This window comes from Pygoscelis adeliae, unplaced genomic scaffold, assembly GCF_000699105.1.
Source record: "Pygoscelis adeliae isolate BGI_AS28 unplaced genomic scaffold, ASM69910v1 Scaffold7, whole genome shotgun sequence".
Lineage (NCBI taxonomy): Eukaryota > Metazoa > Chordata > Aves > Sphenisciformes > Spheniscidae > Pygoscelis > Pygoscelis adeliae.
Window position 1 is genome coordinate 1,214,651 of NW_008825268.1, and position 22,890 is coordinate 1,237,540.

General features: G+C 37.5%; 1 protein-coding gene across 1 annotated transcript in view; it reads right to left on the reverse strand.

The window, feature by feature from the left end:
• Positions 1-22,890, reverse strand: part of SPAG16 (sperm associated antigen 16) — a 418,055-nt gene that overhangs the window by 121,259 nt on the left and 273,906 nt on the right. Inside the window, 1 exon segment of the mRNA XM_009329669.1 lies at positions 9,143-9,208. Coding sequence (XP_009327944.1) covers positions 9,143-9,208 — 66 coding nt within the window.

The window sequence follows — 22,890 nt, forward strand, 5'->3', positions numbered from 1 at the left end:
CAGAGTTACTGCTAGCCATAGTTGACATTGCACTTGAAACAGTACTGCAAAGAGAGCAATATCTCTTGCAGAGAGTTTTAAAATAATCAGTTTTGGTTTTCGTTTCTAACCATCAAAGAAGTGCCTTTGAATTCTGGGAGCTGTGCAGTGAGAGGAAGAGATGAATGGTAATTGCCATTACTGGCTTTTCTCTGTATTTTGAGAGATACTATGACTAAAGTGAAGTTAGGTGCCATCATTACCTGATTAGACACTCCTAAGAGCAATAAGCATAACAAATTCCTAGGGTATGCCGTGTTCATGTACAGAGATTTTATTGTCATTCAGTTCCTTAAAGTCTAAATAAGTAAATTTTTTAAATCTGGGTAGTATGCATTGCAATAATGTTAATATTAGATGTAATACATACTTTCATAAATTCATAAATTAGTATTAGTGGCAACAGATCTATTGCTGAAATGTGAAATTGTCTATTTTGAAATGCAGAACATCTAAGTCACTGAAAGAAAATAAGTGTCAGTAAACTACATGTGCTTTTTTTAAACAGAAACTATCAAAGGAACATATAAAATGAAAAAGTTCAACTTAGTATTTGGCTCTTGTCTTTCAGCATTTTTTAAAGGAAACGAAATGCATAAAGAAGAAATATCAACAATATATAAAATGTATTCACAGAAGCTTGCCCAATTCTGAACCCTGGTAGGTGTACGAACGTTTCTCACAGTTTCAAAGTATCTCAGGTGAAAGAATGATCAGTTCAACAAATCTCATCCCATTATTTCAAGAACTTCCTCACAAAAACCCAGCTAAATATCAAAATAGAATAATGTGTATTCCTTTCCCTGATGGACTTCAGCTGTGCATTCTCAATTATTTTCAGATTAAATCATTCTGATATTCAAGTACCTGCTAACAGTGATATTTATTCAACTACAGATTAATTGCATTTTCATAACAGAGAGGCCTTTCCAAATTTGGCCCTACTTTCACTCTTGTATAAATTAATTTAAAATCCAACTTTGTATTGTATAAAGCCACGTGCTATACAACCATGTATGCAGCATTGTTTCAAGCACCCTGCTTCCCTTTGGTCATGATTTGATAAGTGGTAAACAGTTCAAGAGTCCTCTTACTAAACACAAATCGTTGCTCTAAACTAAACCCACGTCTCTAACCCAAATTTAGTTTAAGCCCTCCTGAAGAGTTAACTTTGCACAAACATGCTTTTTGTTGGAAAAGCTGTTACCTCTCTGTCTGTAACCAACGCAAAACTATACTGATCGTTTTATAGTTAATAGATAGTTATATCTATTTCAACAGGTAACCTGGCTAATTAACGTGAGCCCCCACCCACACCTGAACACAGCAAACTGGGAGTGCTGGGTGAGCAGATTCAGCGTGAGTAGGCACGTCTGGAGCTCCAGCCTCACAACTCAGCGCTGAGCGTCTGCAATCATTCCCATTCAAGTCAGTGATAACAACGGCACTGCGGATAAAAGTCTCACAATTTATCAAGAAAATGACTGTCACATGAGAGAGTTACAGGATAGAGTGTAGGGATCGTATGCTGCTTTCTCATGTATTTTAAAACATTATTTCCTGTGAAATATCACAGAGAGGCAAGTTTGACTGTATTGCAGGTGGGAAATTGAATTTAAAAGAATCTAGATGTATCTTTGTATTCTGATTTTGTTTGTTTTGCAAAATGGCACGTTTAAAAACCAGTTGTTAAAATGAAAAATGAATTATGCTGGGGCCTGGACCCACAGTGTACATCTGCCACACGAAAGTCTGGCGTGCTGGGCCGGGAGATGTAATTTTAAAAAATCCTTATTCTTTGGGATACACAAATTAATTCTTCTCCTCTGAGAAAGAAGGGCAAAGTTTTCCATACTGCTAGCAGTTTTGCATGCTAAGCAGTGCTTGCTTCATGTATTGTAGACATAGAGGGTCACATTCACTGCAGAACACAGAATTAAGCAAACAAAACCACATTAAAGGGGATGATCTCTTTTTCTTTCAGTTGTAATAATAAGCAAATGGACATAACAATATGTTTATATTTGTAAATAGAAAGTCTGAAAACATAAAAGAAAATACTGTATGGTCAGTTAATTATCAGTTTCTGCTGAGGATCTTTCCAAGGATCTAAAACATACAGGTTTTTTAAAGTTACTCAAAACCAAATTATGTTAAAGCTAGTTAAAAGTGATACCACATTTTCTCTTCTTGGGCTTTACAGAGTTGTCTAAAATCCAAATGTCTAAGCATTGCCCCAAACTTTTATCATGAAGAGTTGAGACAAAGCTTCATTATACGCAAAGATTTAAATGAGAGCAAAATCTGATTAAAAGCTTCAATTAGAAAAGTTAAATATTTCATTTACTGCTGGTTCAAAACTTCTCTGCCTACCTCTGGATTGTCTCCACATCTCAGAAGCATTAGAGTTTGGCTGTGTAACAAACAGCCTTCTTTCTCATTTCGCTCAGAGCAGCACTTCCCAGTGAGACAGCATGGTGTCCCACTTGAGGTGGGGGACAGCAGGACATCCTAAAGCGCAAGTTATAATTAATTTAAGAAATTACAAGGGGCCAGGTATACTGCATACCTCCAAGAGGAAATATTCAGTTTCCCAGGTTCAAAATTTCCTAGATTTAAAATACTCACAGAATATTTCATAATATTCTATAAATACAGCCTAAAATTTGAGTAAATGTATGTTTGATTAGCAGTGAAGTATGAAGTTAGCAGGTCAATTCTCTTGTTCATTTACTAACAATATAAATGAACATTAGCCATAGCATGAATGAATGAGACAGTATGATGGCAGGCACCTGCCCTGCTTCCCACCTTCCTTGTGTAGATGTTCCTCATCTACACCATCTCCATGTAGTCCACTTCTGGAGCACAGAAGTCCCAGTGGTCATGACTAGAGACTTTCAGCCATCATGGTATATGCAGCTTGCTCCCAAGGAAGAGCAGCTGTCCCTCAGTTACTTCACTTTATAATTACAGAGTCCAGGTCTAGTAGACACGACGTTAACCTGAGGTTTGTCTTGCACCAAGACCACGTAGAACTACTGTTATCCAGCAAAGAGTGCATATCACAAAGAGGGGACTTGAAAGGATTGACCGGGTAGGAATGCAACACCTCTTAGAGAACATGAGGCCTTAAGGCAATACCCGCAGACAGACAGATATTCATCTCGTAATGCCTGGTGACAGAGAAGGCTGAAAGTGATGTCTTTACAAATACCATTATTGGGAAAAACTACGTTCCTTTTTTTCCATGGCAAAGCAAGAAAAGAGAACACGAGGCAGTAGTTTTTTCAGAAATGGTCAATGTTACAGTAAGATTCTTCACTTTCCCTTTCTTGATGGGTTTGAAATACTTTCCTAGAACCTACCATCAGAAAGAAAAACAAAAGAAGGTCTTCTCAAATCTAAGCTTTTGCCTGTTCGTTTGGGTGAATGTTACAGGATACTTTGTGATTTACTGAGAGTACTTGCATGGTGACAACAAAGAGCACCAGAAGGGATTCCTGGGTTTAAAAAAAAATTTAAAAGTCAACCCTGTGGTAAATGAAAGAAAGATCTAAACCCCGAGGCTGGAGGAGAGAGGTCCTGTGGCAGAATGAGCTAACCTCACCTCTCAAAATACAAAGTGTCAAACACTTACAACAAAAGAAGATGAATTTTCTTGACCTGTGATTATTTTCAGTTAGTAATCTTGACAGGACTGGGTTTAAAATCTCAGACAAATAAATTACACTGGGGAGAATAGAAGGGCTGGTTAATTCCGAGTTTCTGAAGGCAACTTGGGCCTTGATTAAACAAACTTTAAGACTAACAGAAAATATTTTTTTTTCCGAAGAAATTATAACTGAGAAATTGATCCAAAAATAATCCAGCAAGCCAAATTTCTCCCAAACTAAGACAGTGAAGGAACTGCATTTTGGCTGATTTAGAAGTGCAGAGGTAAACTCTAGGGGCAGTTGGTGTATGTAAACACTGACACTAAAGGTTTCGTGGTCACCATCATCTGCTATGCATGAAAGAAAAAAATGATTTTTCTCTGTCATTGACTTATTGAGGTGTATGACACCTATTACTAAGTTTTTCTTTGCAAGCAATCTCTGATAAAGAACTAGAAATGATGATGGGAAGCTGAATGACACAATCAAGATGTGACATTTAAAAATCAGGCTTGGATTTTTTTCAGTCCCATTGAAGTACCTTTGCTAAAAGACTGTCTCTTTTCTCAGGGACACAGAAATACAGCACCTTGGGAGAGCCACCCCCATACAAACCAATGCATCATGAATTTCCTTGGCCTTCTGAATGTGGTCAGATAAGTCCATACGTATTGGAGCTTCCTCACAGAAAGAGGTGGAGGAACTTTTTTACCTCTAGGATATCTGGTAGGGATATTCTCACTCGTTTATCTAGCCTTCTGTGTTAAGACTCTGATATCGGAGTTGGATAGCAAGAATATTTAAACTGATCAAAATAAAGATGGATCTACCCGATTCTTCTAGAGTGGTTTCAGAACATCTTATCTGGTCTACACAGAATGCGTAAAAAAGGCACATACGTGCTAAGTGTAGGGGTCTGTGAATAACAATAGTGTCAGAGATGATGGGAAGTGATTAAACAGTATGCCTGGCCAAGGGAAGAGAGCATTCCAGAAAAATGATTTCCAAAAACATTAATATTTCAGAGAGTGGATCTGGAAGTTGATTCTAGCAGTTTTCTGAGAGTTTCACTATTATCAGAAAGAGCTTTTTGCCAACAAGTGAAATGAGAGTATTTTGATGCAGTTTTTGTTCTTTGCCATGACACAGAGACAGAATAGATTTATTTTTTCACTTCTGACAATGTTCGATGGACTGAAAATGGTTAACTAATGATACTAAAATCTGTATTTAAAATGTAATTCAGTTCTGTAATTATATCTCTTACGCATGGAGACAGAAATAAACTAGAGGAAGAACCTATTAGCCCTTTTGCATGTATAATTGAACACGTTTGATATTACTAGGTAACCTTTGTAAGTAACTGGCTTTCAGTTTATACAGAGAGGTAAACACTTTGAATACATAAATAACAATAAGAGCAGATAGGGTTTTGATTTTGTATTCTGTTCTTTTCTTGTTTGTGTCTGTTAGATGCGGTCAGACATCCCTGGCTTTATTTGGCCATCCATAGAAACATCTGAAAGATCTGACTTTTGCATCATTTGGGTGCAGTAATGAATAAGAACTGACATCAAATATCAATATTATTGGCCCAGCTAAATGATAGCTGATATCCAACTGGACTGCTGAAGAGGTAAACAAAATTGAAATTTTGTTTTTGTTTAAAAACTGTCTGATATTATTTGTCCTTCAGTAAATCAATGGAAGAATGACATAAATGCTGTTTGCATTTTGGCTTGGGGAGGTAAAATTGGGCAGTTGCTATTAAGCATTTTTTAAATAGTCTTTTAGGTTTTCCTAATATAAACTGTAATTCCAAAAATACTTTTTCGGTTTAAGGAAACTTGGTAACCTCTGTAATGATTGCTTAACCTGCAGACATCATACAAGCACAGCATGGCAGATACAAACACAGGTAAATTATAATCATACTCTTATTTGAACATAAACACATATATACATACACATAAGGCAGCAAATTTTGGTCTACTTTAAATTCATAATGATTCAACCAAGCACCCACAGTCTTTACACTTCATTAACATAGGTGATTTGCCAAGCTGGGAAAATGCTGTACAAAGTATGTACAAAACTTATTTCAAATGCTATTTAGGCCATACTTATATTTTATATTACATGCCAACATTCAAGAAGAGATCGCCATTCCTTGTATAAATTCTACTGTATGAAATTGCATTGTTTACCCCTAGTTGTTGATCAAAAACATGTACTAATGTAAAAATGTTAGTGGTTTGATTTTTCATCTTTGCATAAATTATGCAGATTCATAATATCCTCTCCATAATTATCCACAAGACAGAAGGAGAGGGCCAGGGCTGACTTGGACATCCCTGCCTTGATGTCCAGATGTAGGGACTTTGGTAGCAATGGGGCTCCCTACACCACCTTTTGCCCACCATGAGCCTACATTTGTGAAGTCGTATGGAATCCAACAATTAAGTGGGGCAACCTCAAATCCCAGTAACGTTCAAAAACTGGGGAAATTACATTGCCTTTTAGGTACAGTCTTACCCGGGTTTCCCTAGAGTGGGTATCTTTGCTTTCCCAAGAGTGGGTATCTTTGCTTTCCCACATAAGGTATGTTCACGTGTCTTCTACTGCACTCAGAGCCTTTGAAGAGAATTGGAGCACACACAGTAGCCTCTAAAAAACCACCCTTACAAACACACGCACATGTTTCTACTCAAAGACTTAGCCCTCAGTGGAAAAGAAACATCTGAAACATTTTTCTCTACAAAGTTAGTTGTGTTACGGGGACACGGGAGTAAAAGGGGTGGTAATATTAACTTTTAGGAGGAAAGATGCATTTTTCTACATTTTCAATTCAAAAGCATCTATATGGATTTTGCTCAAATTTTCTCAAACTTTCTACAGGCAGAGAACCAACTTGGAAAACCACAGAATTTATACACTGCTGGAAGAGTTATCTTTTAAGTCCTGACATAACCACAACTACAGAAGTTAGAGCAGAGTATCTATCAGGGCAATGTGACTATCCACCAGATTCTCCAGAGAGCTCATGCCCCAGCAAGACAGCCTCCAACAAATGGCCACGTTTCAGGTGCCAAACTGGCAGTTATGTTCCATAGAAAAATTGCTAATTACGGACTCTGAACACTGTTAAGAGTTCTGGCTTTAAATGTCACCCACTTAACAGAACTAAAACAGTTTTAACTAGTTTCAGAAGCATGCTACAGTAAATAACTCAGATTTAATCAGTTTCACAGAGTTTAATGAGGATTTATTCAATTCATATAAATGTACTATTTTTTTTCCTTCTTCCTCATACAATACTCTTCCCCTAAAATATTTGTTAATTTTTGGACACACTGCCTGGATGGCTCTCTGATCTAACAGGAAAATTTGTTCTGTATTTTCTGTACAGGACATTTTGTAATTAGAATTTCATGTTCTTTCAAAAATCCTTTGGGCACCAAGCAGCCTGAAACACGACTATCACAAGCCTACTGAAGTGACTTAGGAGCCTACTTAAACTGACCTATATCCTAAGCAGAAAAAGGAGTGAATCTCTTGGGATCTTTCACCATTACAGCACTGCACCCACACAGTCCGACCCTATAGACAAGACTTTTGACAAAGCATGGGATCTGCAGACATTAGGATATAAAAAAATAAAAATAAAAATAAAAATGAAAGAAAATCCAGGTAGGATTCTATCAGCAATCAGCCTTCTGTTTGGCCATTTCAGACTTAAGAAACCAGACTTTTCCAACAAATCTTTGCCTGGCTCCAAAGCTTCTTTGGCCAGGTCTAACCATTAGGCTTTCTGCTGGCCACTCTAGAAGTGATGTTGCACCTTTGTCCTAATAGTACGTGATCAATCTCCAGAATCTTTCCCATGAAAGTATTGTTGAAAATACTAATGTGTCTATAAAAACCTTTTTTCCTCATAAAACATGCATCTTTTAACAAAAAAAAAATGTCACTCAAAACACCTTAAGCAGCTTGCTTAGGGTGGAATATTTTAATTTCTTAGTGGGCAAGCACTAGAGGGTAAGAAAACAGTTCTCTGGTGCTATATTTGGTTGAAATACAGCACTTGCTTTGCTAGCCAACCAGTGTGACAACTATAACGTACAACTCGGGACCAGCTACTTAGTCTTTTCAGTAGTTTTCTAGTACATACAGAGTTAATTTATATAACTGCAATTACAGCTTCTGAAATTATATTCCTCACTCGGTTTAATCAATGCTGCACTAGTTGTTTCCATTTTTACTAATTCAATCATTGAGAATGTCAACCAATGATTTTTGTCTAGAGTTTAATGCCAACTATAATATTCTTTATCAAAATAACACGCTTATCTGGAAGATTATCAGCACACAGTCTTTAAGCTTCCTGTTAATCATTATAGGTCACATTAACGTGAGTATTTACAAAGAGCCTCATGCTCTAAAGACAGTGTTATAGTATTGGTATAGTATTTCCCTCATAATTCTTGCTACTGTTAAATATTTTTTGTTCTACACCACAGTGTTTTAAAATACTGAGAGGCATGTTGTGCCTGTCAAATATACAGATACACGCATGCCGCCAGGAAAGGATTAAGATGCCTTGGGAATTCTTATTCCCCTCCTTGACACAAGCTTATCCCACACCTTCTGCTATGTCAACCCCTAGGGTTTGCCCTATAAACACATAGGGTTGACATAAGCAGTTGGTAAAGCAGTAGCTGATACTGAACAAGAGGAGAATATTCAGGACCTCCTACAGTAAAAATTAGTACCTTGCTCTGCTTGTAATAAAAATGGCAGTGAGAGCACAGAGAGCAGGAACACCATTGAGATATTTTTCAGGAAAGATGGTCCCTGAGAGAAAAGAGTGCAAGTGGTAGCAGAAACCAGCACATGCCTCACCACTTCCACACCAGTTTTAAAGAGCAGTGTGGCCAGGAGAGCTAGAGGAACCATACATCATAAATGTTTTGATCATTGCAGAATATTTCATATCACCTCAAAGAAACATTTTGGAAAAATCACTTCCCTTTCAAAGTTAAAAGGCATTCAGATCACAGTCTGTTACCAATCCCAACCAAAATGATGCATTTTAGACCACAACTATAAAATTAACCATCCAGGAAAAAAACTAACAGCAAACTTCATTTAAGTAATGTAACTAAATGATCATGACAAAGGAGAATGGCTTAGATATCATGCACTGATCAAAGGAGAAAGGAGGTAGGTGCAAGAAGGGAGCAGCTTTATTATAACAGTCTCTGGAACCCTGCTCTGGCTGGCAGGTCTGTGCCACACTGAACTGCTCTAGAAGTCATTACTAATACTGAATTCAGTTGCAGGGGTATATTTTTCACCAGCGTGCATGACACTATTTACCAGAGCAAGGAACATGATGATTAACAAAAAAAAAAAAAAAAAAAAGGAAATTCGTACACAGAACTTACCTTCATGTTGAATGTAGCATGATTACAGGAATGCAGATGGCCGTAGAACATGTAAACACGGAGACCCTAGGAATTAAACATAAAAAGAAAGCAATTAAATAAGTTACGGTGATATAAATTATTCTATACCCTTGTAAATAGAAAGACCTTGATTTTATGGCTGTGTGCAAACCAAGGCACTTAGTGTGCTAAAAAACAGCTCCTGGTTGCTAGAAGAGGAACACATTTCTCACAATCACTAAGGATATATATCCTTACTTCACATAATAGCTAGCAGAAAAGATGCATTCCAATATTACGAAAAAAAGCCATCTCCCTCGCCAGAGGGTTTGAATTAGAAGGTGTAATCACTGCTTCCAAAAGACTGAGCTCTTGCTCTTAGGCAGTGACTCAGTACATGTCTCTCGATATTCCACACACACCATTAAAGTCTTCCTTAAGGAATCACAAGCATGAAATCAAAATTAATTATTTTTTGTCATCTTCCACATTAGGCCCTAAGTGACCTACATAGTGCAGTAGCATACGTCAGATGTCATCACTGATATCTGACTTGTTCTCCCAGTACAAGAGGCATCCAACCACAGTATCTCCTGCTAAAAAAACTGAAGTCTTCAAGATGGGAAGACAGAGGTATTAAAAAAAGACACATTTCTCTGTTTTCATAAAAATCACTGGTTTCATGGGTAATAGTAACAAAAATACTTTCTATTAAAAGTGAAACCCAGCTTTAAACAGTGTAATCATATCCTGAAGAACAAGTTTTCTCTCTAAGAAAACATTTTATTGTCACTGGAATTGAAAGACAATTTCTTGCATTTTTCTGGAGAGAACAAAAAACCCAAAGCCAAGATCTGAAATTCCTCTACTCATCCTAGTAGCGTTCTTTGTACTTATTCCAGCTTGAATCAGTCTCTCAAGAGCAGGGGTAACATAGGTTAATCATACCTCTGTCATACTTTTAGAGTTTATACCATCAGCTTAATTCCATTTTTATTTTCCAAATCTGCAAAAAAAAAAAATCACTCCTCCTCTGACATAAGATATTTGAATTCTCTTTTTCATTGACAAAACCTCCTACATTTTTTTTATCAGCATTGCTTTATCAGTATATTCTCACTGTTTGCAACAAGTCATTTCAGGAAAGTAGTTAATGAGGTTTGACCACAAAGTAATTCTGGAGGGACACTACTCAATAATACCCTGTAGTTCATATTACATCTCTGAACCATTTAGGAGAACTCAGTCCAACAAAACAGCAGTTAAAGGGGATTAGATTGCTGTTGTAAATATCTCAGGGGTTAAGAGCAAAGGGGGAAAAGAGCTATTGAAGCTGAAGAGCAGTGTTGACGCAGGAACATATGGGTATTCATTATCTGCAGATAAATTTCAGTTGGAAATTAGAAGATAGTTCTCAAACAGTGAGATGTGAAAACTCCTCTCCACTCCAAGTAGTGGGGATAAAAAATTCTCATTAATTGTAAGAAGCTGCTTGAAAAGTCTGGAAATAAATTACCTTCTCCTGCATGTGATCTTTTGCCTGAACTTGGAGACCAAGGAGACTCTTTCCAGTCTCATTCATATGGCATTAGAATACAAATTTCCAGTATTTAATGCTTCATGGAATTCCTTTTGTTTAAAAAATGTCACCAAAAAAAGGCAGCAGGCTACTTTGGCAAGTGCCATTTTGTATCTTATTGTATTGTTCATTTACTTTTCTGTCTTGAAGTAGTCTCTGCTTCAAGGCCGCATATACTATTGAGATCAAACTAGGAAATTAGTATTATTCCCATGGCAGGATTGCAAGACAAACATAACAAGAAAAAAAGGCTCTGGACTATTAAAAGCAATCCACTATATTTAAAGAGCAAGCAGGCCATCCACTTTAAGCATAAAAATGTTGCCAGAGCGCAGTTCTTGAGTCCTCCACAGTTTTCAACAGACTTACAGGGGGGAAAAGTGCTAAAAAAAAAACACCCAAAAAACTTGTATATTTACATGATTTCTAAATAATAAAATATGAACCAATAAATCCTGATAAAAAGAAAATTTAAATAAGTATTATCCAATTATAAATTCACTGTTGGAATAAAAATGTGATTACACAAAATTCCCAAGATATTGACAGACAAATTAAACTTGATAAAGATAACATAATAAAAGACAAAGATAACCAAACACATATGAGCAGTCTAGCACGAAAAAATTTCAAGGACATAAAATCTACCTGGTGGCCTAGCAGCAATATCAATCGTACTCAGTCCATGGTAACAACCCAAATGTTGGTACATGTTTTGCATGTGAAAAATAGCCCTTGTAAAATAACTGCTGTTGCTTAGCAGGGCATAGTATTTACCCGCAGACATTCTCAAATATCAACATATACACAATAACCTTTCCACAAATGCAGAAAAAGCATGGTATCACAAACCAAAGAAAAAAAGAAAGCCACATGGATGTTGTGCCACAAAATTAATGTGGACTTTCTGATTTCCCTTCCATAAGTCAATTCAGTATAAACCACCTGAAAATGATTTTAATAATAGTAGTAGTAATAATAATAATAATAAAAAAATAGACAAAGGTAATGGTTCTGTAAAGTGTTTCTCAATATTATTGCTGAAACTTAATTTCCAAAGTGCCACTTTATTTTTATTCAATGCACAGCTAGTGTTTCCTTTACCAACACCAGGAAATCTGAGTTCTGCAGACATAGATCCCATAAAAATAAAACTGGAAAGATTACTATTTAGCTGTAATGTCCCAGCAAAATCAAACAGTAATAAATATTCTCTGGATCAGAGTGCACGTTAAGATAGCACTGAGCTTTCAGCATCAAGAGCTCAGCAGTAAGTTAATGATACCCCTTTTGCACATGCATTCTGCTTTTCAGTCTTTAATTATAAAATAATCTACCATAACACCACCAGGACCCCTGTTTCATTCAATGTGGAACCGAACCAGGTGTGGACAGGGTGTCCAAGTCCCAGGCTTAATCTCCCTTGGAGCAAAGTTTGGAGCATCTCTTCTTCAGACAAATTTCACTGGAGCGCCTTGCAAATTGGTCCCTGGCTAACTAACAGCTTCTTCTCATCCAGGAACCAGCTGTATGCATCTGCCATTTAACTGAATTTCTTTAAGGTTCAAGATGAGCAGGGGCAAACATCCGGGACTTGTATCATGAGGAAAAGAGCAGAGGAAAAAGGAAGAGCTTGTCTTAATGTTAGGGGAGTTGTCAGTTAGGGAAAATTACGCTCCTTTGCTGCTACCTTCAAGGTCTCACTGACCATTACCCCACTGTCAGAGATAACAAATTGAGAATGGGAGAAACAACAAAACATCAGAGCAGAACTCTGCAGCTGTAAAAAGGCCCATTTTTTCCACATTTAACCCATGGGGTCTATCTAGACACCCTAGCAGTATGAAGGGCAGTAAATTAAGGAGAATACATTACTATTGTTAACTGAGTCATCAGGTCTTGATTGAAATATTAATGGAGGAAATCTCAGTTCTATTCACTCCTTGAGCTACTGCCCAATTACATTAATAACTATACATTCTTCCTCTGTGGAAAATACACAGATAATAGCAACGTTCAAAGAAAACAAAATATGAAGTGTTCTGCACTGTTGGGTTTTTTAAAATGATTATTCACATGCACACACACATATAATTTTCCATTTTGGAACCCATAAATTAACATTAGAATCAGCGGTTAGAAACACTATGGCATTATGTTATGGAGCCTATCAACCTCTCAGCTTCCACTGAGCACAGACATTAATTGCCTGCCTTGGACTGGAGCTATCTAAAAGACTTCAGATAGAGAAAACATTTCTTTTTTTAAAATGCAATCCAGTACTGTAGAAAAGCAGCCTGACCTTTGGAACTATGAATCTGTGAACAGTAATCCTGCTGCAAAAGTAGTTAAACAAGGAACCTAAATTCTAATGATTGTTCGTTCTTACTTTCATAGGATAAAAGCCCAAGATTTTGGAATCAATAGTGAAATTCTGCTGTAAATCTTCCCTATTGTGTCCATATAGATACACAAATACCAGGGCAAGACAAGACAGGCTGAAGACAATCATAATTAATACACTACAGCTTCTTTGCATCGGTAGAATTAAGTTCAACCATTAACTATGTAACACAGCAGTTGAATCTTCCTATACTTATTTTAATTACCAATTTAGCAGCAACAACAAGAAACCCCCAAACCTAACAAGACCTCTGGAGAAAACACACAGCCAAAAACTGTTGAGCATCATTTAAAAGCTACTCATGTTTTTTAAACTCTGCTGTTTTTATTATTTTTCTGGATTTTGTGTGCCCTGTTATACATGAAAGTCTGACATGAACAAACTTGCTTTGCCAAGTTAAAAAATCAAGATAACATATCCATTAGATCAAGCTGAGTGTAATATACTAGGTGCAATACGTAATTATCTTTATTAGTTTGATATGATATGAGCTTTTATATAACAACATCCGAGTATGAGATTTATCTAAACAGTATTTAGATAAGAGATTTTTTTGTAATTTCTCGGTTCATTTAGAAATTAACTCCAAGAAATATGTTCATGTAGAAGGACTGAACTAAAAAAAGCGTTCAAACCATGAAGCACTCAACAGTGGAACTGTTTACCTCATTCTCTTTATCAAAAACAAATAAAACCTCCCAACAGTTTTTCATGAAAGGTTTAATTTTATTTGGGGGAAAAAAACTAGTGTCTTGAATGAAACTTCTGATCTTACATAGGTAAAATTTTTCCAGAAAGTCAACTAATGTAATGCTTAGAAAGCTCACTTCACTAGACTTGAACTTTTCCTAAAACAAGCATCATGTTAAGTGTACCGTGACTACTGGCTATTGACCCACTGGGGAAGGTCTAACCTTTCTCTCAGTCTCCCTTGTTGAATATGGCCAAGGGTTTCCCTTTTTACAGCAAAGTGCAAAATTAAAAGCATGACTCCTACTCAAATCCTTGCCTTATTCATGACATGGTCTGTCTGGTTGGTCTACCTGCACTTCACATCAGCAAGGCACTAGCAAGCTCTGAAGGAAACGTGTGACATATCCAGCAGAACTGTGGGCTCTGAAGTCACTCCATGCTGTAGGGGAATTGCCTGCATTGTTGCCTTGAAGTAGGTGCACTGGAAACATCAAAAGGGATTTGGATCTCTTTATGAGAGCACAAGCTATAACAAGGTAATTTTTAAAAGAGAGAAAACTCATTGTCATGGGATATGACAGGTAAACACAAAAACTGGAGGAAAGAGTCTAAAAACGCCTACCCCCTCTACCTCTGCAAGATGGCTCCTTTCTTTTAGTCTATCCTTTCAGGCCAGCCCGTAATAACTCACTTCAGCAATTTCCTGCATCACACAAAGTCTGTGTGCGTCCCCCATGAGGCAAGCCCAGCTGCTCACAGCAAGAACTGCTCTATTCTTCATCTGCCCCATCCTGTCTCATCCAGAGGGCACCACTTAAAGCAAGGCAAAAAAGCATCCATCTTCCAGCTACTCTCTCAGAGGCTTTTATGAACACATGATGTACAGTACCTGTACAGTAAGCAGTGAACAAATTTGGAAAACAATTTTACCATCCATCACCACAGGTTTTACTCAATAAGCTCAAGCACATAACCTTCAGCATGGAGTCTGCTTCTGTTCTCCTCACTTGGCATAGACCCTGGGGGAAGAAGTCACGCGGAGAAGACTGTTTCTTGATGTTAGACCAAGGGTAAGGACAGGGCATTACTCAGATGTTTTGTAATCCTGTATTTGGGGAATAAAATTAACTTGCAACAGTCATTTGTGTGCCTTATTACACAAGGATTCACAGAGGCAGGTATGTACACCAAAGTTGAAGTACATCAGCTGTTGGGTTCTTTGCTATTATGGTGATCTCCCTTTCTCACAGACAGCTTTTTTTTTTTTTTTAAACTTTATTCACCACATCTTCCTGAAGAAATGAAAAAGAATTTTGAATCTCTTCAAAATGCATGAACTTATATAACAACTTTCATACTGTGAAACGTTATAAACTTGAGAAACAGCGTTTTTCTAAAGCTGGTAGGTAATAGAAACTAGAAAAAGAGCTCTGCCTGCCAGCTAAGCCTAACGCCATGCTTTTCATCACAGACCAGCCTTCCTTTCACTTCAGAGTTAGTAACACCTGCTATTAAAAATATGGAAAAAACTAAAGTAACCTTGCTCTGGGACACTCCTGAATTATCTCATTTTTCTGCATCTGAACTTTCACCTGAACGTAGCATTACTATGTCTTTTGCACTGAACATGCAGTCATATTCATTTTTCTTAATTGGAAGGAAAAGTATGTTTCTAGGCCAAGACCTTGTATGCTAAATCTGTTCAAAGTGAACCTCTAAGGCTCTCCTAAAAAACACTAAAACCAGGAGTTTATAGTAGAAATGCTGACAGATTATATTCTTGCCAGCATAATATAACCTGACTCTAAGATGAATGTTTCATGAATTTAAAAAGTTGAAAAAAGCTCCTCTGTTCAGCTTTGTTCTTGAGATGAAAGTGAATTATCTTTTTGTCTTCTACTGACACTTGGATTTTTCTACTGCAGTCTGCGGGAACCTGTAACCACAGGCAGTATTTAACCAGACATGACCGTGTGGGATTCTCTCCTCACTAAACTCCTGTAAAAGACATAAAACTTCTAACTATTTAAGGAGGAGAAAAGGTTTTATAGCAAGCAGATACCTTCCTGTACTTGCTTCTGTGAACAGAGAGAAAAGTCTTCTCTACTTGGAGAGATCACACACGAGCACAGTTCCACCTGCATGGCTGTGACAGACCATCTAGGGAGGGGGAGGGAGAAATTTCTTCGCTGGACCTAACATTCCTTCAAAAGAAAACAAACAAATAAATAAATAATCCCTCAAAGATATTGAAATTCTTTCACTAAAAGCAGTGTATATTATTCCCCGGCTAATAGTCGCAGATGGCTTCAGTAACAGAAGCTACTGCATCTTAATAAGGATTCGTAAGGCAGGTGAACATACATCACCCTGTCAGCACCAAAAGAGCCAAATTCAGTAATTGCATTCCTCCTATCCAACGTAACCCCCGGAGTTTAAATGTTTCAGCAAGGGAAGGATCAGTGGCGCAAGAGCAGGGATGGCCAGGGAAATCCCATATACTGAAGTCCAATAACTGCAGACTTCTCGGTGCGGGATACGGCCTTTTCCCCCACAGAATTAGGTGGCCCATTTTTATTGTAACTAGAATTTACTTTAAATTAACTTGGTATTCCAATACTTTGCAAAACATACCAACCATTTTCAGGAGAGTAATGAGTGAATGACAGAAACCTAGAAGGACTGTCTAACATTAAACATTATGAGTTCTATTGTTTTAATGTAAAAGAGATCAAAAAGATTAATTATAAATGAGCAGAAGTTGCTGGTGGAATATAACTGGAAAAGTTATGAGTGTAGTGAAAGCACAGAAAAGAAAGACAAAAGAATTTCTCTTGGCTTTGAAAATGAAATTACATGAAAGCAGAATAAAACAATGCATACATAATTTAATTATATATGAGAAAAAATGAGAGGGCTCCATGGGAAACCCTTTCTTCCTTCTCACTTTTAAAGCTAAAGGGTTGGAAATTTAAGTTTCACGTTTGGAAAGTTTGTACTTTTCCTCTGTTCAGAAGCTAACATCATCTGGCCTGCAAGAAAACTACAAAGGCATGGGACGCTGTTCAGTTGTATATAGTTCAGCTTCTACTCACGTACAACTTCTACATCTGCAGCTACCACTCCTGTGCATTGTCTTCAGTGTCTGCACTCAAGAATTGGTTTATTCACCTGCTAATCCAATTCTGCTCCTGTAACAAAAGTCTTAAGAAATCAGCAACTGAGCAAAGCAACATGATCCACTATCTTCTGATCTTATCTGATGATGAGAAGTTGAGCATCAGTCTGAAGGATTTTAGTGCTTTTAAAACTAGAAGCTCGATTTTGGCCCAAATGCCAAACTGTTGCCTTATGTGAATTCATACCAGAACACTGGTTATTTCTCCTGGCAAGAGAAAGGAAAAACTAAGTGTTTTTAACTGAAAAAGACACTATACAGGCATAAGCAGGTACATACACAACTGTGATTATTAAATAAGACAAATGGTGGCTCAAAAGTTAAAAAAAAAAAAAGAAAAAACTAAAAAGCTGAAGAATTTCTTCCCTTCAAAGAGTCAGTATAAATCAAAACTAAGCCAATAAGATCAAAGTTATTACTTGCCTGACAGCTATTTGGAGAGTGTTTACTTCTATTGGTATAAACAAATTTGTAAGCCTCCTGCATTCACACTGTGAATTTTGTTCTGGCAGTCATTATGCATCAAATGCATCTCATCCAAATTTAAAATGGCAGATGCACAGAGAAAAATACCAAAATGAGAAAAACAAAAAAGGGCAAACTTAACAGAACATGTCTGCAGTTCTCTTTTGTTAACCTGCAATTGCTGAATAGCATTCTTGAAGTCAGGTTCTTTTTTGATGTCTATTTTCTCCATTAACCAACAGGAAGGGATTGACTAGTTCCAAAAGTAGGGGTCTTGGCAAAGAAACCAGGATCTGAACAGAAATGGAAAGCACATCACTTGCTCACCATGATCCAGTTCCCAACTTCTGCGGCTTTGGGAATAACAGTATTGCTGACCTGAGGGACCGAGATCAGAGAACAGAATCCAGACTATTTGGCTAGAAACACTGAAGAAGTTATTCACTGGAAAAAGAAGTCACTGAAATAAAAAAAAAAAAAAAAAAATTAAAAAAAAAACCCTATCAGATTAATTTTTAAAAGTCTTTAGATTTCACAATTTGAAAAAAAAAAAAAATATTACCAGTGGAAGAGGAGAAAATGTTGAAATCAGCTCTTACGAACACACTGTCCATAGGTTCTATACATGAGATCCTGCACACACTGTCTACATATTCTGAGTGAAGGGAGAAAAAAGGATTGTAAATGCCTATCAAAAATATTCCCCATCTTCTGCAATTTCAAATTCAAAATTTTATAAGTCTTCAAAATCAAATTCACTTCAATATTTTCAAAAGTCAGATTTTTCTAGAGAAAAGAGAAAGTAAAGCAGAAGGTCTGGGTAGTGATGGAAATAGTTATATTTTCTAGTAAGTCTGCTGGATGTCTAAATTTTTATTTAGCATTCAAAGCACAAATACTTAATTACTATCTCAGTATCTCAATACTATGATGGTTAACTTCCATTACCTTTAGGAACAGGCAAACTTTGTCTCATAAACTTGCATACTTTATAAGTTATGGGCCTTACATATTTGTGGCCTCTTGTTTAGCTGAAATACAGACATCGTGTGAAAAGGCATCATCCTTTTTGTCGTTGCCTTACACTACCACGAGGACATATCACAAAATGAAACAGATCTGGGGCCTACTGAACCTAATGACAAAATTATTTCCAATTTTACTCACAGAATGAGGACACTTGCTAGAAAAAAACTTCCACCTGATGTCAAGTTTTGTTGCATATGAAATTACCTATGCCAATAAATATGCTTATGCTCAGACCAAAAGATGTGTAAATACATCCTTTTGACTTTCATCATACAAAGCATTCCCACTGGAAGTATCTCACTGAATCTCAGTCTAAGGATTACCAATATTACTCTTTCACCATAGCACTGCTCCCAGTAGAAACCTGTATTCAGTCTTGGTGGGAAAGGAATTAGGCAAAACACCAATTTTGAAAGTCCCACCTGCTTTACAGAGCTTATTGATCATTTCACAGAAAAATTATTTTAATCATTAAAAACACACTCTAGTGGTTTAGCTTTGTTAAGGTTATTATTTCCCAATAAATATAATGACTTAAATGAAATAGGAATAAATATATTTTTAATCCATCAGTACTGGCACTGTATCTGGTGACTGGACTTACAAGACTACAGAGTATGCAACTATTTCTGTCACCTTCAAAGAAGCACATGTAGAGGACTGCAGCCAGAAAATCTTTACTGAGAATATCCCACAACAAAACAAATGTCATAATCAGTTATAAATACATACATACGTATACACATAAATACATAGTCCTTCATGTGCAAGAAGATCAGTCAAATAATAAAAACATTGAAAAAATTATTTCAAAGCAATATGAACACTTTCCCCAAAATGTTTTTGTCTGGTGCTAACAAGGTTATTGGGGGCAGGAGGGATAAACACATTTAGCATCTGGGAAGCGAGAGCTCTTCATCTGTTTTAGCACCGTTTTCCCAAGATGCTCACATCATGGCACAGGACCGTAGAGATGCTGAAGAGAAGTAAAACTCCTGGAAGCCTTTTCAGAGCCCTCTTGTAAAATTGCAGCATGATTACATTACCTCTTAAATTAAAAAATGTTTCTTACAAAGTTCAGCCTAACTGTCAGAGTTGCCAGGATTAGAGCTGGGACCAAATGTATTATGACTAAGCTCAATGCTGTATAAATATTAGATCCATTATTCAAACAGCTCACAGGACACTGTGAGCTTGATTTTACATTGACAAAAACTCCCCATGAAATATCTTTCCTGGGATTTTTCCCTAGTAAGGGTTGTGGCATGGGCCCCTGTCTGAGCAGAAAGAAAACGTAAACAGTAGGTTCCCACTAAAGGAGTTATATCAAGAATGTAGTCTCAGACAAAAGAATTCCAGCATTCGGGTTTTGTGAGTTATTAACGGCAGTCTGTTCCGTAATTGTCGGTGAAATAATCTCATTGACACATACAAGTTAGGAAATAGAGGTCTCATTAACAAAGCCTCTAGCCTTTATTAGATCATATAAATAACCGAGAGAGCCTGCAAAAGATCGATTACAGCCTTTAAATGTTTACAGAATCAGTGTTTAATTAAGACCATTTTAATATGCAAATCAAGCCTAATTATCATCATTTGTTAATGTTAGTCCGCCTGGGCTCTAAACAGCCTCAGCTGCAAATATGGTAACAGTATCATATTTTTGCTGCTTTTTTTCCCTAGGAGCAACAGCAGAGGAAACAATCAAGTTGTGCTACCAGTACGTACAAAGGCTTTCAAAACCGCATTTCCATTTACCATTTGGAGATGAAGGTCAAAAAAGTGCTCAGCGTAGCATAAAATCTAGCTGAAATGTTATGCATTTCTTCACCCACTATTTTGCAGAGTGCTTTAATTAATGTATTTCTTTCAAAGTAACCAACCCCTCCGGGAGTTTCTTTTGATGAAAATCTGCCCTTGTTCAATGCAGTGATTGACTAGATGGGTTTCTAACACAGACCATTGTCACTCAGAAGCCGATATTGGGACATTTTTCCTTCCTACCTCCTCCGCCCCAGGAATGGTAACCCTCCTGTGCTGAGAAGCCACAGCTTTACGGCAAAGCCCCTGAAAATTAAAGTGTGAAGCAAAACAAGAGAAGAATACAGCCTTCAGCAACACGATGGGAGGAGCAGCCGGGGAGAAATACAAAGCAGCAGGGGAGAAAACAAACGTCTGTGTTCTGACTCTTGAAGAAGTAAAATTAAAGCCGTGAATTTGTTTTGGGAAAGAGGGTGGGGCAGCTGCAACACAATCCTGGTAAAAAATCATTCCCTTTTCCTGACACTGCTGCGCTACTGCCACTATGACGAGCTGCACAGATTAAAATGAAGAAAGAGAACCACTCACCATTGGGCAGTATTGATTTGTTGTTGAATGCTTACACATTGGCAGCAGGGCAAATATGAAATGTTTCTGTTTACAACATTTTACAATATAGAAGGTCACTTCTTTATTTTTCTTTTCCATTATGTTTTCTTTCCTCATATTCCCAACACTTTGGACCCTGTAGCTGCTAAGCCCTCAGCTGGATGAGTGTGAAAAAGCTTTCTACTTTTACTTATTCTGTAATATGTTCGGTATTTCCAAGTAAATTAAGTCCTCATAGAAGAAAAAAAAAAAAAGACATGCAGTTACAATAGGCAATCGGTCTTTCAAGACAGAATGAATAAAAATGTAATAATCAGAATAGAAATAAAATACAAGAGACAACTTGAAAAGCCCCCAATTCAAATGGGAGCAGAGTGGCTTTCACCCAGACTGAAAGCAGATGAAAGGACTTCATACAGAAACTGCATTAGGGTACAGCGCAGAGCCATGGCTGGGCAGGGGGGTAGAGATCTGTCGGGTGATCACTTCCCAGCTCCTTTTTGAAAGGTCCTTTGGAGGCAGTCTTGGAGAATGGGACGTGTTCAATAAAACCTGTGCACGCTGTTGCCGACACAGCAAGTCCACATAGACGTTGAGCTAGGCTAGGGCACAAATCTGGGCTAGGGGACAAACCCTTATATAGCAGGAGCACCTAACACTTGTGAACCTGCAGGCAACGAAGAATCAAGCCACAGAATACAAAGCTGTTGAAGGGGCTGTGGAGACAGCCTGCAGGCTCTGAAGCTGGATTTATAGCGTGTTCCCACTGAGAGCTGTGTGCAAAGGCACGGGGTTTCTGCACAGACTAATAATGACTGTGGGAGGTGCTATCATTTCTGGGTGAATATCTGAACCTGAGAAAACCACAAGAATTTGAACTAACTATACATGGAAGGGAGCACCTACAAAGTTTAGTTTTCTAAAGCTCTCTATTAACTCTGAAGAAAAATCTTGACACTTTCTTACTTATTCTTCATTGGATAAAATGGCCGGGATTTTCACAGAGCCTATGGAAGCTTCAGGTTCAGTGGAACTTTGTATAATGAGTGAAACAAGTACATTTTCAGGAAATACCTGCAAAACCAAGAGCAGGGAAGACTGGAAGAGAAATGCAAACTACGGCACATCTAGTAGGCTTAGTGGAGAAGTTTTCTGCTCAGACACAGTATACATTCAGTTACACCACTGAGCTCTGAGCTACACCCCCAGGGCTACGACAGGGAAGGAAAGAACAGAGGAGTACTTCAGAATTTCAGTTCATTCAGTCACTTACTGCGGTGCTGCAATGCTGTGTTGGCTGGTTTGGCCCAGTGGATGTTTTCCTAAAAGGGGAAGTCAACAGTGCTGATTCATTTCATACAGACGGTAAACTGACAGCAAAGGAAAGTGAAATGACTGAGACAATACCTGAGCCACTAATTTGCAGCTGAGGGTTCACAGTCATTTTCCAGGTCACCTCCACGCCACTTACTAACATTGGATAAGAGACTGTCCTTTCTACCCCAGCTGAAATTTCCCAGACCATGGGAAGTGCTGTGCCCCGGTATACCTGCTCCAGTTTTCCAATGCAATTGCACACAAAACCAGCTACTTCTGAGGAAGGTTCTCTTATGGAACAGGTGGTTCATAAATATTATTTCATGTCTAAACTTGCTACCATATTAAAAATATATGAAATGCATTTTATGTTTGACACATTGTATGGTCTCATTATGCATACAAATTTCCATTCACTTTTGTATCCTGCTAAAGTCTTGGCCTTAGTGTCTCAAACCTGCCTGCAGCTCCAGTGATGGAAAGTTAAAAACATTCTCAAACTCTTTTCTATGTCTCTGAGTGTTGTCATGTGCACTCACAGCAAGATGAAAGAGTACCTGAGTCAGACATAGATCTGATAACTTTCTAAGATATATAGACATATCTCAGAAAGCAGATATTACTGTCAAAAACCAAAGAGTTTTAAAAATTAATTAAAAAAAAAATTATCTGCATTAGACATGCACATCAACAATCCTGCTCCATAACAATGT